Consider the following 19,352-nt stretch of genomic DNA (forward strand, 5'->3'; position numbering starts at 1 on the left):
CTGCTAGTCCAGAAAAGGCATTCTTTGAATTGTTTTCAGAAAATTTCTCTCACTGCGATTTTTCTTTTAGATGTTTTGAACTTTCTAATATATTTGTGGATATTGTTGGTTGGGTTCAAACAATTATATTTTCCTTAAACTTAGTAACCCATATCAAATACAAGGTTGTTTTTTCCAAATCAAATGCCTTTCCAGATTGATTCTCTGTCTCTATGAGAAAAATGTCACAGCATTCTGATTTGTGTCTAGTGAAAAAAGTGTGCCTTCTCAGTGCTGCTATTGAATGGCTCTTTAACAGGGCCACCCAAAGTTAGGAGTTTTTAGCCTACAAAGCGTGTGTCTAAGTCATACTGTTCCTTCGCCCTTTTAGCTGGCTTTGTTCTTCTCCATTGGCATGGGATTGAAATGATAAATTTTTTCTTTGGTTTCTTAATGCTGTAGACAGCAGGATTATTGTGATTTCAGCTCTGTTGCTTCTGCTGAAAAATGTAGATTGGAGGGAGAGTTGAAGGAAGGCATGATGCATGTGACAGCTCTTTTCATCTTAGGTTAGTTGCAGATGGGTGCAGCTGGTGCCAGTTGGAAAAAGACATTTGTATCAAATATGATACAAAAAAGACACTTCCATTTTGGTTCCAGTATGCTCATCTATTTATCCAGTGTTATCAAACTAGTGTTAAGACTAGATCTGCAAAAGTGAAACAAGCAATATCACAAGCACAAAAATTAATACCACTGCAGTGATATCATATAACATCCGACTGAAACCTCTAAAATGGAAATCATGCTTTATTAGGGGCTGTTGCAAATACTATGCGCCACTTGATTCTTCTTCTAGGCAATCTTAGTCCCAGCTAAAGGGCAAAGTGAGACTAAATTTGTACATTGTTTTGAGCTGGCCATCATTATGGGATGCTTTACAGCTGAAGAAAGTTGCTATTTAAAAAAAAAAACAAGACTGCTGGTTTAAGCCACAGCACAGAAAAAACTTGGAAGTATTTTAATATTTTAATCCATAGTTGTCAGTCCAAAAAGAAAGTTGAATTTTTACTTTTCTGAGAAATCAGATTTAATCAGGCTATAAGATACATGGTCAAGTTAAGACCTGTTCAGTCAGGTTACATTTGCATCAGCAGTCAATGTGGTCAGACAGGAGCTGGATCTGCAGAACAAAATAAATGGTGCTGAGCTCCCAGCATCTACACTACACTCGTTGCGGGAGATTTTCCTGCAGACTTGCTCACATTTGCAGCTGGAGTGAAGTAGTCCACTTCTAGAGTGCGTTTTCCTTTTTTTTGGTATATTGTGAGACTCCATAAAACTTAATTTAATTCATTGTATGAGAAGTGATGCATTTCAAAATGAAAGCTAAATTGCTTTCCGTTTAGTTTCACAATGATGGCTCCATCAAAAAGGTTCAGCCAGGTCTAGTTTAGAGTATATGCTAGTATATGGACTGTGGAAGATAAATTCTGCAGTGGGATTGGGAATGGACTGGTTTTGTCATTCCTGATTTCAGCATCTTTACTTAAAATAAGGCTAAGAAATGTGTTTTGGGAAGATAATGAAATAAGGTAATTTTGGAAAGAAAGAGTTTTATTTTTATTTTTAATTCCAGCATTAGGGATATCGAGAATAGTGGTAATTACTTGAACTGTAATTGCTACATTTCATGCAGTTTGGCAATACAAATAGCTGATGAGCACATATCTATATCACATTTAAAATGAATATATTGTGTTTCATGGCTTAGAAAAGTGTCTGAGACTTCTTGATTAATGCTGAATCTGTTCTGTAAGTGCAGTCACGGCAGAGTGATTTTTAGTTTAAGCAGCAGCTTTAATACTTTGTTTCCGTGCGTCTGAGATTTGCTGTTGAGTCACTGGAGCATTTTTCTGGTACCTTTTGAATATCCAGCAAGCAGTATAGAGAGGAAAAGAGAATGTTATGGGATACCCACAGTCTCGGATTTCAGCTGGTTTTGTTTTCAGTGGTGCCATTTTATGTGTTCGGATTTCAAAAGTCCTGCACCAAGGGGACTGGCAGAGCAGAGCTCAGAGCTGCCTGTTCATCACTGCAGTCCTGGCACTGCTGGGAGCAGCGGGAGGCTGCAGGTCCTCGCAGAGCAGAGCTGCCACATCCCTCTAGAGCCTCCGTCCCGTGCCAGCGGGATAGGATGCGCGAACGCAGCGCGGAGGGGTAACGAAACGTTTAGCGTTAAATATCCTTCGTAGCTGGGGGAGGTGATGTAGCATAACAGCAGGATTGCTGCCTGTGCCTGGTAATTAAGGAATTAGTTTCTTGTTATAACAGACTAAAGGCTAAATAAATGAAGTTTAAAAAAAAATGACCTCTCGTACATAGTGTAGTTTATAGTATCTTTCTCGGGAATTGTGTTGCTGTTCTGAATTGCCTTAGCAGTCAGAGACTGCTGGACTAAGTTGCAGGGAAAAGGGACTGTTACCTTTTTTCCCAACTGACTCTCCAGTTGTAAAATTAAAAAAAAGTATAAATTCAAATCAGTGAAATTCTGATTGGAATTTATTTTAATGTTCTTTCAATGCTGTTTATATTTTGAGATACTGTTTTTACTTTGAGATTTTGGAGAGATGTTAGCTTTTTACCTCCCTTGCTTTCTAATTCACAGCATGCTTTTTTAAAGGCTGTAATCTGATTTGTCACCTTTCCTTTCTTTTAGAGCATGAAAGAATAAGCTTTCAGGTAAACAGAGATAAGATCTGCAGTCTAAGACCTGCAAGAAAAAGCAAATACTGCAGGCCATGAGAAAACAACCACTATCAATTTGATAAAGGGCATGAAAAAAAAAAAGATTAGAGAAACTGTCTGTGTATATGGGTATATATGTAGAGAGGAGGGGCTGATCATACTTTTTTTTCTTTTTTCTTTTCTTTTTTTTCCCCTTCTCTTTCTTTTTTATAAAATATCAGTGTCTTTTTCATGGTCGTTACAAGGAAAAAAGTCCCGGAAACATCTCCCTATATTCAGCCTGCCCTTTGCCAGGCAATGTAATTTAATGGTCTCATCATTCATTTATTATTTCAAAAGTGATATTCAAATCCTGGCCCTTCAGTCTTTCTCAGTGTTGTGGCCGTATTGGACATATATGCTTGCAGTGCTTCGGCAGTGCCTGATCGTGATTTAGTCTTGCCAGTTCCCTTCAGGGGTGGTGAAGCCATCTGCTCCTGTGGGGTTTTACAGAGCAGGGTTCCAAGATCAAATTTTATTTAACGCAATATGTCCGCTGATGAGGATGGCTTTTTCAGCTCTTCCTTTAATGCAGTTTGTTACTAGACATGGTGGTAAGTAGAACTCAGATTAAAATAATCCTTCATTTTCTTCCTTTGGCAGATCTGAGCTGGGACTCTGCAGAGTTCTCTAGTAATTCTCATGTTCTGCTTCTTCTGGTTTGGGGTTCTTTGTTGTGGTGTTATTATTATTTATTTATTTTTAAAATAAGATATGAAGTATAAGGTGTAACAACTACTCTTTCAAAGGCATGGAGGGAGAAATAACTGATTTCATCAACAGTTCTCTTTTGTTACTTTTTTTTTTGTAGGTATCTAGGAGGGTCTTGACTAACACAATGTAGATAATAAGGCTGAAAAACATTATTTTGGTTAAAAATATTATTGTCTAGGATGGTGTGCAGTAGTTCTCCCTAGCTGTCCTTCACAGAGCTGCTTCTTCCCCTTTCTTCATTCTCTCCTCTTTCTTCATTTCCTCCCTTCGTAGCTAATTTGATGGCCGCTTTTGCGGTACGCTGCCCTCAGAGGAGGGCAAGCAGAAGGCTTTGTCAGGGGCGACATTGTCATGACTTGCCATGGGGTAGTGATGCTGAAGTGGCATCTCTCTGATACATTGCAAGTTCCATCATGGTATATGTGCAGAGACGTCTGCTCTCCCAAATCGGCATTAGCCCAGTTAGCATCACTGGAGCTACTTATCAGAGGGATACTGAAGTACATGAGCACATTAGAAATCATCAGCCTCAGTTCAAACAGGAGACTGGGAATGCGATGTAGATCCCCATAAAGAAAAAATTGTGTTGTTTTAAAAAATAGCAGACAGCCCCATTTTTTTCAGACTGAGATCGCCTATGAAATTTATCTGTATTTATAGCTATAGCCCAGATTTACTAAGAGACAGAGCAAGAGAAAATGTTGTTTTTTTCAGAGCCCATCCTTTTTCTGTGCCATCAGCAAATTTTTTCTATCCAGCTGCTTTTTTTTCTGGAACTAAAATATTCAATGACGACATGACAGGAACCTGAGAGAGGCTATTCAGGTATTAACTGTCTAATCCTGATGTGTTTCCCAAAGTACGTTTGAGGGTTAAAATCACAGTTGCTCACCTTTGAAGTGTTTTATAGTGCTTTTTTAGCATTCTGCCAATGGCCTTTGTACTTCAGGAAGAGCATCCTTCCAGTTTTTGGTAAATTAATTCAATTTAGTGTAGTGAGAACATTTTTGTGTTACATATTTTTCCAGAGGTGGTCAGGCATTTCTTGGAGTGATTTATTTTTCATATTTTTTTCCTTCTCTTTTTTTTCCAATAGAAAATGCAGGTTGTGGGGTTTTTTCCTTCCTTTTTTTTTCCAATAGAAAATGCAGTTTGGAAAGTTAAGTTTTGCTTAAATGCTTTAATTTTTCCTTTAAGAGAATCCACCTTTTGGTGGCTGCTTTGCCCAGAAGGCATGTGTCAGTTCTGCTTGTTCCTTGCAGAGGCAGCAGGGAAAGCCTGGCTGGGCTTTGGAGCAGGAGAGGCTGGGCACGTGGCTCTCAGCTGCCTTGCTGCAAGTCTCTTGTGATGCCACTTCCCTCGAGAAACAAGTGAAGCCAATAACAACCTTCCCAGTAGGCAACTGGCAAGCCAGGGGAAATATAATTTCACAGATCTGAAAAGGATCCTTTTCTGGAAAATGTTGCTTATGAAACTTTTGTGTGTGCCTTCTTTACTTTGTCTTGATTTGGAATAAATTACTCCCACCCCCTTTGGAAATACAAGATTTTTTTCATAGAGAATGTTTTCTGTTTTCTATATGGGCTTATTCTTCTCCTTCCTAATTTTTTCTTCCATATGTTCATTCTTCCATTGTCTGTTAAAGGAACTTCTGGGGGTGTTACGGCAGGGTAAGAAAGGTTAGTCAAGATCAATTTTATACTAATTAATCATCTATAAAATATGCAGAATGGAGATCTTATCAGAAAATTGCTTTGTTGTTGGGCATTCATATGGCAATCTACATATTTTTACCTGTCACTTACATAATTAAAGATGTTAAACGATAGTGGAAAATTTTATATCAAAGTGTAAATTTTATGCTAACATATGACGCATGCTGGAATTTTCTTTTTTCTCTCGCTTTTTTTGCAGCCAGTACAAGGCTTTGACTATGCCAAGCAACACTTAGGTCAGCAGGGAGCTGAAGATGAGGTTTTACCTGTAACTCAGGAGACTGTCGTACTTCCACTTCCAGTTAGAGATGCTCCTGCCTCCCAGGAGAGAGAAATTACTCAGGATGGGAGCACCATCAAAACTGCCCAATCCAATGAGACGAGGAAAAGGTACAGACTGGCGTGTTTCCACAGAGGGGTGGAATGGGGCACATGCTGCTGGTTGCTTAGGAAAAAACTGTAAGGTTTGGCACCCAGGCTCTGTGTGTGGCAGATGGTTCCTCCACAATATATTCTTGGCATAACACTGGTTTGCGCTGGATGTGTAAGATTGCTGCAAAACACAAGATAAAGTGAAGTCTTCACAAATTGTATATGTATAGAGGAGGTAAATGGGAAGTGGCTCTCATGTGCATGCTGGTGTTGTACAAGAGATGAACCCAAACGAAACATTGGATTTGGAGCATGAACACTGATCATTTCTCAAATTAACCAAAAGACAGGACCTCAGCAACTCTAAGCTGCTATAGCTCCACTGACAGCCTCTGTCACTCCAGAATTGGACCCAATGTCTTCATTAGCAGAAGGGCAAATCCTAAACATCTACTAAATTATGGAAGATCTCTAGATCCAAAGCATATACAGCAGAACAAAGCTTTTGAGAGTGTAAGAATAAACTAGATAACATCAGAGTCTAGGGTAAAGTGTCCCAGCTGTCCAGTTTCTTCATAGTAAGTTTACAGGGTTGTAGGATCACAGATTGGAAGGTCCACAGGAAGCTATCTGGCTCTTGCTCTTCTCCACTGCAGGGTCAAATACACCCCTAACTCAACTTTATCTGCCTTTTCTTAAAGTCTTCCAGTGGTGGGATGATCACAGCCTCCTCAAGCAATCTGTTCTTCACTGCCTTTCCCGTTAGGAAGTTTTACCTCATGCCTACCCTCTATCATCATCAGAATAGCTGAAGGTTATTATTTCTTGGCTGAGTCATCTCAGGCAAGAAAAGCAGATTATCCCTTTATCCTCACTGTTTTGCATGCTTCAAGTCCATTTTTCCTTGACCCACTCTCCTTGAAATTAATTTAAAGTGGAAGATCATCAAGTTTTTATTGCTGAAGAATGATACTGAAGGGAACAGAGGAAAATAAAACTGTTAGGTAAGCAGCCTGAATAGAGGTAACAGTTGTCTAGTTCACTGGCATTACACAGTCCTTGTCTCTTGAAGGGACTTGATAACATAAAAGAGTAGTATCTGGCTAGTGCAGAGAAATTCTATAGAATATCTAATCTTCATAGTTGAGTCACCTCATCGTATACTTGCCAATGCACAATGATATTTGCCCCTTTGGAGTAATGGAAAACTTGGAAAACTTGGCACAATATTGCTGTATGCAGTGACAGGGGCACACTGGAGCCATCTGCAGCTGCAGGGGGTGATGTACTGGAAGGTGTCCGCCCGCATGGTGCAGGGCTGGAGGACCTGGCGCTGCTGCTCTTCAAGGGGGCTAGACCTCCCCATTGGTTATAAGCTGAGATTTTCCCTACAGAAGAATGGAAACAAGAAGATCCTGAGCTGGTGTCTGGTTTGGCATACTTCTCTGGTTGTATAGTACATCACCTGGCATACAGAGAGAGCGGTCTGCAGGGAGTACCAATAGAGAAGAGTAAGCCAGCTGAGAACTCACCAGGTTCCTGCAATTTGCTTGGCTGGGTTTGGGTGTAAACTGTTATTCTGCCCTTTAATGTCAACCATGTGTTGTTCACACTATAAATCACTTAAACCATGAGGGTTAGGTTATATAGTCCATGTGAACCAAACAGTACTTGTCCCTTGTGAAGTCTTCTGTCCTCTGATGAAATGACAAATGGAAGATGGCCATGACAGTGGCTGTGGCTGCTGGTGCTGGGCCACCACAGGTTAAGTCTTTGCAGGGACTATTCTTTAAAATGTTGTGAAGCCTCTCCAAAGCCATGTGTAAATATACACGAAGAATGTAAACCAGCCCTATTAATTAATCCTCTAACAAAAGTGATTAAGCACTTCACTCAGTTCTTTGAATGCGTGCAGAAATCCCCCTCTACTTAACCTGCACCATTTTAAACAAACGTTGATAAGCAAACTTGATCCAGGAATTCACAGGGAAGTTATTCTCATTATATAATGTGTTGAACCTTGATGCCTTTCTCAGCAAATAACTAAGAGTTAGTTTTGCCTCCTTCAGGGTGATTACTTGAGTAAGTGAGAACATACAGAATTTTAGCCTTTTTTTCATTCTCAGGAGCTGTGTCTTGAGATGGAATTTAATGGTTTCTGAAGATGAAGAAATATTTCTTGACCTTTATGTATTTGCTCTTTCATCCAGGCTACTTTGGAGCCTGGAAAGGTCAATTTAAATCAGACTGCCACGAAGTGGCTGGTAACTGATCAGAATATCTTCTCTGATATTACCACTGAAGGAAACTTCACAGTTAATAATATGACGGTCACTTAAAAAGGATGAATATTTCTATTAATGGCAGCAGAAATCAGTGTGCAAGCTATCCACGCTCACTTCTTTTCTTTGTAGCCAAGTGGAGCAGGTTTTCTTCAGGTGTTGGTCTGTCCCTGGATGATTTTTTTTTTTACTGGCCTGGGATTATTAATTAGCAGTGACAGACAGGTTTATAGGGGAGAAATGCTACTTTTGAAGAATATTTATTCCCAATAGTTTCACAAGAAGATCCCCAGGCTAGGCTGGACTGAGCTGGGTTGCATGCTGAGTTCTCCTAAAACTCTGTAGCTGGAAAGAGCCCATGTCAAATTATATATATTTCCACCTAGGCTATCTTCAAAAGAGAGTCCCTGAGAATTACTTTTCTCATACTTGTCCCTTCCTGTTCTGACCACGGTAAATGCTCTCTGCTTACACCAGACAGGGCAGTCAGAACTGGAGGTAAATGGATGTTTCAAGCTGGCAAGATAGGATTGGCAATAACTTACAGGATAGTTTTTACAGTTGTTTTGCTTCAGTACCATTTTCTGGATATAAAGCCGCTGTGACAGCAATAGAACTTGATTTGATTTTTTTTTTTCCCTCTATAAATGAAAGTCCTTGTGACTAAATCAATTTTTTTTTCTCCGATGCAATCTCTTTACACTAGCCTGTCATTGGCCATGACAATCCAGTGACAGATTGCAGATAGGTGCACGAGTAACTATACGGGTCCTGTGGATTGTTTTCATTCCTGTGTGGCAGGTTTCACGTGTAGAAATGATGTGATACCGTGTCTGGATGTGGAGCAGCACCAGATTTAACATTTTCTACTTTGGCCTGCCTTTCCCAACTTGCGCATTAGAATTTGAGTAATTTGCCCACCCCAAAAAGAAGAGAACTGCTGAGAGCTTGCTCCCAGTGCAGCCCAGACTTAACGCTGTTCGTTTCTGTTCTTGCTTCTTGTTGGACGTGAACGCTCACAGTGGTTCCGCTCTGCCCTCCCTCCTCACACGGTGCAGGGACCAGTTTCAGGGCAAGGATGTGCAATGGCAGAGTAAAACAAGCGTCTTCTTAGGAGTTTCAGCAAATAATGGTGCTGATTATACCAGGTGCAAAAAGGAAAAAAAGGAGAATTTTCTTACCACATTGTGTGTGCGTACACGTAAAGTGAGGGAGTGAATTTTGCATTGGGGCTGACAAAATAGCTGAGTGCAAATGCAGGCTAAATAATAAAGGAATTAGTTTAGCCATATATATAAAAACAAAGGTCTGCTTTATTTTAGCTGTATAAATGACATTGAATTGATAACAGGATTTTTGTCCTCTGCAGTGCCGCTTCTGTCATTGTGGGGGTTGCGCATGAGCAGTGTTTGCTTTCGATGGCAGTAAGATGCCTATGAGCCCTGAGCTAATTGAGAAGTCGTGTTCTCCTGCCATTGCTCTGTACCTGCCTTTACTGTGGTTCTGCGTCCAGCTCATATTCTGTCTCCTTTCGGTACAAAATCAGACTTGAAAACTCAGTAATGCAAACTGTGTGAATGAAATAACCTTGAAATGAGGTTTATAGGGAAGAACTCACGGCCTCCCTTGTTGCTATGGTTACTTGCAGCCGGTCCCCGAGTCAGAACGGCTCCATCATCAGCAATGGGTCGGGAAAGCCCAGCTCCGGCCGGAGCTCCCTCCAGAAAGTAATGGCACCGCAAAAAGTGATAAAAGACGAAGGAAGGAAAAGAAATGGTGAGAAGTGTTTCTTCATGAAAGCTGCTTGCAGCTGCCCCAGTAGCCATACCCACACAGGCACTAGCTATGGTGAAACCATCTTCCTTCAGCAGTACTCAGGCGTTTTCTGTTCATAGCTGTGTGGGTTTTTTTTCCCCCCTTTATTGCTGTAACTATTTCTCAGCCTCACACAAAACAGTATGGTGTTTACCCTTTATGTGTGGGCCTTTGCAAGTTTTCGTTCTTTTTTTTTCTTTTTTTTTTCTTTAAATACCAGTAAACTAATGAAGATATGATGCTGTGTAGTAGGTGGACAGGGTTTACAGCTTTTTTTTCTGTGTAGAGCCCTAAGATATTAATTTCCATTACTGCTGTTGCTGAGCTGGCCCAGATCTGATGAAGACGAATTAATTAGGTAAAAATTAATTTGAGAAAGTGTGAGACGTCCAGAGCTTTATCTTTCCATCTCTTATCATCCTCATGATCCCTTTTTGTTATTAACACCTACTGGCAGCTTTTCCTGATGCACCTAGGATGTTACGCTGGATACTTTTTACAAGCCCTTGGTTGATGGTGGTGACCTTGTGACTTGAGATGTATCAGGAAAATCTGATGAGAGTAGAATGCAACCCCCTTTCTTCCTTGCTTTTCTTTTGTCTGTCTCTCTGCTTATTTCTCTTGAGTTACAGCTTTGTTTCCATAGCTGTATTTTCTGTCTGAATAGAAAACACCGTGGCTGAACCAATTGATCATTTCTAAAGGGAGGGAATTAAACTGGATGCGGTGTCATCAGATTCTGTCATGAACACAAGTCTGTAATTCTTCTTTGTTAAAAATATAAGTGTGGAAAGGGGGACTCGGATAAAGAGAAAATCTTAGTGCAGATTTCTTCTTTCTCCAGTAAATCACCCGAGTAACCTCTGTGGAGGCGATCCTGGTATCAAATCATATCCCTTGGTGATCACTATGCCTAATACTGAAGTGTCACGCAAAGGCTTTGCTGCTTTACAGGATATACAGTGCGATATAGAGACAGATACATAGCACCAGAGATGGCCTTTGTTCTGTACAGAAAAATCATACTGTGTTTTTAGTGTCCTCTGTTCTTTCCCTACACGTACCATAGAGCATTGCACCTTGTGGGGACCATGTAATTGGTATAACTGTAGTGCTCTGTTTTTAAATCAGCTTCACTGAGGTTTATGCACGTGTTGCACATTCACACAGAGAAGTGAAGTTGTTAATTGTCTTTTGTTATGTGTTTGTCATCCGAACTGCTTTATTCTGACAGACCTGTGACTTTACTGATTACTCCAGACCTGTAATAATAAGTATCCTGACTAGTCTTTCTCAAAGAGGTCTTTTTTTTTTTTTTATTCATAGACAGCATAACAATATTTCAGGATTCTATGTTTCAAGGATTGTAATTATTTGTTCACTGTTTCAAATGTAGCTTATTTTATGAGATAACAACATTTATGGTTTCCAGTGTTAAAAGCTGTAATTTATGCTGGTTTTTTTTTTTCTTTCCTACCTAGGAATCCAATATTCAAAAACAGTGTCAGGTGATGTTTATACATGTAGGCAAAATAAGTGAGTGAAGGTATTTTTTTTGTTTTGTTAGGTTTTAAATCTTCAAAGAAAATTGGTAAGAACTTCCTGTTTCTTTGTTAAAGAATTGACTAACATGTAACATCCTCTATTCTGATCTGGACTGTAGTGTGTTTACGTGCTACCTAAAGAAACCTTTCAATATAGCACAATACTGACCCTTTATTTTAAATCTTAATTTCATTGTAATTCTACATTCAACTTTATTTGATAACAATAACGAGGCACTTTTCAAATTATGTGGAAAACTAATAACTGCTTTATTTACGTGTTTATTTTACCTTCTCTCTTCTGTCTTCTGAAAAAAAGCCTGAATAATGTTATTGTTTAATATGGTCAAGGTGCTACTTGTTAGGAGCAGCAAAGGAGTGAAATGATTTCTAGGAAAACATCTTTGGTGTATAATCCTTTCATAGTACGGTTACTTGTCATTTGTTCCTACCACATGCTGGCAGCAGGATCTTGAGCTTGTGTGGCAGAAATGAAAAGCTGGGTTTGCCTGTTTAAAAAGTAATATGAAATATTACAAAACATAAAATAGATGGGCCGTTTCCATCTGACTGTTCTGGCTTTGAAGGAACCTGTGCATGAATCACCTTTTCTGCAGACCCCTCCTCTGGTAGAGGCTTCAGCTACTTCTAGAGGAACTTCCTTCGCTCAACTGCCATGGCCCTACAAAGGGCCACCTGGTAGTTTCCAGGCACAGATATGAAGGGGAATAACTACATTGTTCCTGAGTAAAGAGATGGGGACTTTTTAGCTGTAGGCATCTCTTTTAAGAGTTTGAGAGTTTCCTGATACAACCCTTTCAGAACAGTTTCTGAGAAGGAAGATGTGGTCATGGGAAATGAAATGGCCTCCCCCTTACCAGAATTACAGAGCTGTCCCTGTATTTATTTTTATATGCATGTGCAGATGTGTTTTTGACTTTTGAGTTGTGATATCCCAAATGCCTACTGAAGTTGAAATTAAAAAACAAAAATCAAAACACTTGTTACTTTTCATCACGGAGCTTATGCTTTGTTCCCTGGTGCTATGATTACAGACGCTGTTGTCATCTTGGATATTTTGTTCTTTTTGCAAGGTTTTATCTTTATGCAGCATGATTAGCATCAGTAGAATATGTTGGCTGTTTTTGCTTCCAGTTTAAGAAAGAAGATGCTTTTCTCCTAGTTGTTTCTCTGAACCTGCTCCAGCCTGGCTGTAGGCTGATGCCTCTAATGCGCATGTCAGCAAAAGCAGCAGCATATTATCTTTTCTGAAAAGCAGCATCTTAAAACTGGAATGAATCCCTTGATGGTCACATGTTTGATTTGGGGACTCTAAGTTAGAATGGCTCATTAGTTGCCATAGTTACAGACCAATTTTAGATTCTATTTCTTGCTGACATTTAGTTACATAGAAAAATGACAGCACTGGATGTTACCTCAGTATATAAACTCTATGTGGCTTGTATAAAAATTGACTCCAAATGGAGTGTGTCAAGGCTGAGAGTGAACAATGTGAAACCAGCACAGACTGACAGGCTTGGCTTAAGGATCTGATGTTTTGGAGGATCAGGAGAACTCTTTAGCTGAGCCTTGTTTCTACATAAAGCACGAATAAAATATCTATTCATGTTACAATAGTGATAAATTTTAGTAAGATAATAGCATTTTTTTTCCTTGTGTTTTTCTTGGAAAACATTTATTAGTATTCTAATAGGAAGTTTCCTTTCTAAAAGTTGATGAGTTGGGCATTTAAAAAAAAAAAAAAAAGAAAGGAATTAAAACCTTATTTTAGCAGTGCCCAATTGCATATGTTGGAGGACTGAGAGATGAATGAATCATCCAACAGAGGTACTGGCAATTTCCGAGATGGGTTTGTAAGAGAGCGTGGAAGAGAACAGCAGGATATTAGCACTTTCACCTATCATTTTATCAGGCCTAACATTCAGGGAGAAGCAGACGGCTGAACTCACATGTACTTAAAGAGCTATAGTAGCCTACAATAACAAATTGTCTTTTACCAGCTCCTCACAAAATGAAGCCAGTGAAAGTTATGTAGGTCGCTTTTCCAAACTTTGAGTGCTTGGTCTTGCAACCTTCCCGTTAGCATCTTTGTGAGGGTGTGATTGCTTGTTTGTTTTGAGGAAAAAAAGAAAGCTTTAGTTTGCTAGCAGTTCTTAATGCAGCATGTGAGTCTGTACCTTTTGGGCTGAGAACTCATATAGTTGAGCCCAGTTTTGTACTTGAACCTCATCATCACAACAGGACACACATCACAGGTGAATATTTGCAAAGAGTTAAACTTGTGCAAGAAATCTTCCTTTCCTCCTCCTAGGAATCCCAGCTGGAGCACTTCTTCTCACCTTCCAAGCATTTGGACATTGTCTTTAAAAACAGATGCAAGTTTTCAGAAGCAGTTCAGTCAGGGGCCTCACTCCTTTTGTTAAATATCAGTCTCCAAGACTATCATTTTCTCTGTCCAGGCAGAAGCTGTCATATAACTTTTAAATTCTTTTTTCCTTCTGTTCTTTGTAGGGATATCTGAAAATCAGGTGTCCGCAGGAACAAAGTACCGTGGAGGAAAGCTTGCCTGTATTATTGGCTTCGCTAAAATCACTGGGATTTTTGGCTGCAACTCACCCAAGCTGTGATACACTGCCTCCTTTTTTCTCTGCGAGTGTGGGCCACCAGTTTTCACACTGTCTGATGTGGCAGCTCAGCGTCAGAGCCAGCTTTTCTGAATTTCTGAGCAGTTGTCTGTAGTGACTCAAATGAAAATGAAAATGGCAACAGCAACTGAATCCAGCAGCAGTGATGTAGCAGTCTGCCTTGACACCGAGTTAGCTGGAGGATCTGGCGTGTCCTAGCAAACATCCAGCACCCTTCCTCTGCCTTGTCTGTGCTGGGTGGCGTGAAATACAAGTCAGTGTGGAAAGGACTTCATCTTGCCAAATTTTGGTCCTTTAAAGTTGGTTTCCTAATGTAACCTGACCAGGTAGGCTCTCTAGTGACTCCAGAGGGTCACAGCTAACTGGGACAGGTCTCTCTGCTCTGCAGGTACTCGCCTTTCTCTTTCCAGTATCGAAGGAGCCCAGACAGCTGCGTTAGAGCATATGCACAGATTTGAAGAGAAGTGATTCCCTCTCATGATGCCCATCTCTCTGAAAGGCCGAGAAATCAGAGTGCTTGGAAGAATTTATGATGTAGAGACAGGACTCTATTCTTTTCATCATTCATTCCTTCATCCTGAAGCATTAGCTTCATTTGCCCCAGAAAGGGTGGGGATCTGTGTCTAACTCTTCACCCCCTCACAGTAAACTCCTAGGCTTTTCTGGAGTAATTTCCTGACATTTAACACTCGTTCAGCTGAAATCCCTCATGCTGGCACCAGTTAGTATTCTCCTTGAGCCTCCCAGAAGCTTTATATGTTGATTTTTTTTTTTTTTCCTCCAAAGACTTCAGCTTGTGTGACGTAGCCTAATATTTCCCCATACTGTTTCCATTTCTTCCACTGTCTTTTTTTTTTTGTGTGTGTGTATTTGTTTTAAATACAGAGAGCGCTGTGACCCTGCCACCATCCTGCTGGTGACAGTGAACCCTTTGTTTCTTCAGACGTAGCCAATACCATTTCCCGCTGCCTTCTCCACTTGCTTTTGGTTTGCAAGAGGCAGCCAAGTGTTGTAACCTATTCTGTGAACTTCTGAGCCACGTTTCTGAGCCTCGTCACACGCCTACAATAGCAAAAGTTGCCACAGCTCCCTTCCCTCTTTCCCCAGAGAGAGAGTGGGAGAACAAGCGGCACCCCCGAGCTGTCCGTACTGTGTCAGTGGGGCCACCCGGGTACTGTATTCACAGGCATGGTAGAACTTGCATAGAATAAGTGGAAAATACTTTCTGTTTTGTCTCTTTTAGGTCAGTATAGCTTGCACAGCTTACCTGTTTGGTTTTTTTTTTGAGCCGATCTTTTTGATTGCTTTTCTCTCGTCAAGAAAATACCTTATCCTATGTTGCTAAGGTGCCTGTTCCAGCAGACCTCTGAAGGACTGGGATCTGCAGGTGGTTGTGCAATTATTTCTTAATTCATGTCTGCTTTCCCCTCCGGATGAGCTTTACTCTGCCACTTAATTGAGTCTGACAGCAGTTCGCATCCAAGCAACAGTGCAGAGTGTGTAGATGTTCATGTCATCAGAACCAGTGGCAGTCTGGATGGTTGTGATCTTTCACTAATATGTCAGCATTGAAGAAAACAAATACACGGTTTTATTGTGCAAAAAGAAAATGTATTTCTGCAAAGCTTTTTAAAGCTCATAGAGCACGACTTTCTTAAAGAGGCAGCTCCTGCTGTACATTCTCATGTCTTTCCTGTCTTTGTATAGTCATCATCCTTGTCAGTTAAATAATTTTTTTTTTTTTAATTATTAAACCACAGGGAAAGATATCTTTGCTTCTGCTTATAAGGACAAGAAATGTTCATAGAAAGTGAATGAAACAAGCAGCCAATAGAAGAGTAGACATCCCATATAGACAGTTTCATAAAAACTGCAAATCTCAGTTTAGAGATCTCAAATGACTTGCTCAGGTAACTCCTGTTTCAGGATCCCAAGCAAACCCAGGACTGCACCACCTCAGACACACGTGGCCTGGAGTTCAGCAGACTTTGCATATGAGAAAACAATATCCAGGAGGAATCATAGGCTTCTTTCATTAGTCTGTAAGCTGTCTGCTTCTCTGAAAATATAATATTTGTGCTGTTCATGAAGGGTGTAGAAAAGGCACTGTCTCACAGTTGGGAGTATTTTGGAAAGGGGTGTGTGTGTGTGTGTACACAAGTATGTTTTCTGTTGCACTGCAATATCTTGTAGAGAAGTACTTCAGTCCTGAATAGGGTCAGATACTGATGTTGTATTTTTCATTTGTATTTTACTTTATAGGCTTACAAACTCCTTCAGAAGTGTATGTTTCTTTACTGCTAAGAGCTCTTGTTCATACCTTTCTGGAGATAGTCAGCTGACAAATGGAATGATTTAGATGATGTATAAAATTTCTAATTTTTTTCTATATAGAGAGATTTTCTCTAAAATGAAAATTATTTCCCCATTATTAATTTACATTCAGGAGTCAGGATTTCTGTTTGAAATACTTATATGCAGGCTCTTTCCTCAGGAGATAGTCTTTTAGATCTGTGGCATAGTTTGCTCTTTGTCAAACTATAGGTATACACTCTAGGTATGGTTACAATGTTTGCATTCTGATTGTACAAAATAAATCTTTGAAAATTTTTAATGCTTCATTGAATGACCTAAGAAAAGGCAGAGCATGTCTACCTGCTTGCGAGTGTTTCCCAGGTTTTGGCTTTATGTGTTTTTCTCCATTGATGTCATTCTTTTTCTGTCGACTTCCAAAATCGGTGAAATGGTTGCTTCTGAGCAGGACAGCACATATCTTTGTCTCAAGTGTTTTGCTGTAAGCTTACCTGATCCAGAGGTAATTTAAATTTCATTACTCCTTTTTTAAAGGTAAATATTTCAGTCCTTTTTTTTTCCTCCCTTCCAAAATACTTTGATCTGGGAGAGGGGAGGAAAGACAAGGTGGAGGGAAAGAGAGAGGAGATAAGAATTCTTGTGTGGCTTTCGTATTGAAATCTTAGTCTGACAAAAGTATAAGGTGTGGTTTTTTTAATATAAATTAATAACTAGATAAAACCAGAACATTCCACATCTCTAATTGTTTCTTAACCGTTCAGAGGTACAGTTCCACATCCCCTTTTCCACTGGCACGAGTGGGGAGCACCACCTGCTGGCATTGCCGCCTGGGAGGCGTGCAGAGCTGCACCCAAACTGGAGGCTACGGTCCCTGAAGCAGCTTTAATCTAGCAAATCTTGTGTACTAATAGCTGCAGTGATGGGGAGATAAAGCTTCAGCGATGGACCTGCTCTTCAAAAACCCAGTGCCACACTGATCTTCACTGAACCTGAATAAATGATTGCTTTGGATATATCTTCATGTCCTTCAGTCACAGTAAGATAAGGAGGAGTAATTCAATCTCAATGGATCATGTGGCATGAGATATCTAGCACAAGATGTTTCAGAGATGGGAAATTACTGTTAAGTAGGTGTTTAAGTCATTTTTTTCCCTTTTCTGACGCTGAACTAAGTCTCACTACGTGTGCACACAGACAGTGCAAGCAAGAACAATAAATCCATAAAAATGTTGGTGTGCATCTGTTTAAGAACAGAAATCAAAAGCATCGCTTTAAATCTCTGCTGCTAATTATAATAAGCTAGTGTGCTTATTGTGAGTGACTGTAAAGAACAATTGGGCAGTTTTCTGAAGTTTCCTGTGGCAGTCAGTCGCTCACCCAGCTGAGGAGTCCGGATGGGCGGGCTGGCCCAGGGCAGGGATACACTGCAGAAACAAACACTCCAGGACTCCCACTTCTCTCTGAGCAACTTTTGGTCCATTTTTTAAAGTTTTGTTAACCCTTTGGCTAACGTTTTTTTAAAGCGTTAAAAACGCTTGCTGTAAATCCTCTTGGAAGGGGATGTATAGGAGCAAATATTAAAATTCCCACAGTACTTGCTTATGGTTCACTGCCAATACAAACTATAGCAGCATGCCAGTAACTGCAGATCACGGACTCTCTTTATCACTCATCAGTGAAAAAAAGGGCAATGGAAAAAATTATTTTTATATTATAAATGCCAATTAATGAACAAATGCTAAGCTAAGGTGGAACAAACTTCCAATTTCTAGTCCGATTTGGCTATTACTTCCATGCCAATAGCACTGCAGTAGATGCAGGAGATGTGCTCGCAAACGAGAGGGCTCATGATACTGAGGGTGCTCTTCGGTGTTAATGTACCACATCAGAAGTAGCTGTCATCTGTGATTCCTGATTCTCTTTATCCTTAATTTTTGTTTTCTTTAATGAGTCTTTGAACCAGAGGAATTCTGTTTAATTAAGCAAAACTCTTGGTTTCTGATCCTGAAATGAGATCTGAGGAGACAACCCACACATATGCAGCTAGTCATGCTCTCTGTGGGTGCCTGAAGATCACTGCTGAGGCCTCAGCAAGCGCAGTCCTTCTGAAACACTGGGGGGGAAACGCAGCTGCACTTCTTCATGCCTTCTGCTTCAAGCAGGGTACACAGGGGATGTTTGGAAAGAATCATGTTTTGCAAGTTGATGCTCAGCCAGGGTTTTTGGGCACGCCTGGTTCAGGCAAATGCTGAGACAGGCAGACAAGGAGAAGGGATGCCACAACTTGACTGCCTCGCATGACTGGAATGTGGTCATGGATGGCTATGTCTTGTTCAGGAAAGACAGGCCGCTAAGGAGAGGTGGTGGAGTTGCTCTTTATGTGAGTGAGCAGCTAGAATGTATTGAGTTCTGTCCAGGGGCGGATCAGGAGCGAGTTGAGAGTTTGTGGGTGCGAATTAAGGGGCAGGCTGGCAGGGGTGATACTGTTGTGGGTGTCTATTACAGGCCACCGGATCAGGATGAGGAGGGTGATGAGGCCTTCTACAGGCAGCTGAGAGCAGTCTCGCAATTACAGGGCCTGGTTGTCATAGGGGATTTCAACTACCCTGATATTTGCTGGGAGGCCTACTCAGCCAGCCATCCTCAGTCCAGGAGGTTCCTCCAGTGCATTGATGATAACTTTCTGATGCAAATGGTGGATGAGCCAACTAGGAGAGGAGCGCTGCTGGATCTTATCCTCACTAACAAGGAGGGTCTGGTTGAAGAGGTGAAGGTTGAGGGCAGCCTTGGTTGTAGTGACCATGAGATGGTAGAGTTCAGGATCTCATGTGGCAGGAACAGAATAGCTAGCAGAATTGCAACCCTGGACTTCAGGAGGGCCAACTTTGGCCTTTTCAAGCAATTGCTAGGGGAAATCCCATGGGACAGGCTACTAGAAGGTAAGGGGGCCCAAGATAGTTGGTTAGCATTCAAGGACTGCTTCTTCTGAGCTCAAGATCAGAGCATCCCAACAAGTAGGAAGTCAAGGAAGGGTACCAGGAGACCTGCATGGTTAAACAGGGAACTGCTGGGCAAACTCAAGTGGAAGAAGAGGGTGTACAGATCATGGAAGGAGGGGCTGGCCACTTGGGAGGAATATAAGTCTGTTGTCAGAGGATGTAGGGA

The 19,352-nt window shown here is 40.7% G+C and overlaps 1 protein-coding gene across 1 annotated transcript in view; it reads left to right on the forward strand.

The window, feature by feature from the left end:
- The window catches only part of KIAA1549L (KIAA1549 like), a 134,519-nt gene that overhangs the window by 82,548 nt on the left and 32,619 nt on the right, over window positions 1-19,352 (forward strand). Inside the window, exons 14-16 of the mRNA XM_068399893.1 lie at window positions 5,395-5,585; window positions 9,498-9,625; window positions 11,232-11,255. Coding sequence (XP_068255994.1) covers window positions 5,395-5,585; window positions 9,498-9,625; window positions 11,232-11,255 — 343 coding nt within the window. The remainder of the gene's footprint in view (window positions 1-5,394; window positions 5,586-9,497; window positions 9,626-11,231; window positions 11,256-19,352) is intronic.

This window comes from Nyctibius grandis, chromosome 4 (genome assembly GCF_013368605.1).
Source record: "Nyctibius grandis isolate bNycGra1 chromosome 4, bNycGra1.pri, whole genome shotgun sequence".
In the NCBI taxonomy this organism is placed as follows: Eukaryota; Metazoa; Chordata; class Aves; order Nyctibiiformes; family Nyctibiidae; genus Nyctibius; species Nyctibius grandis.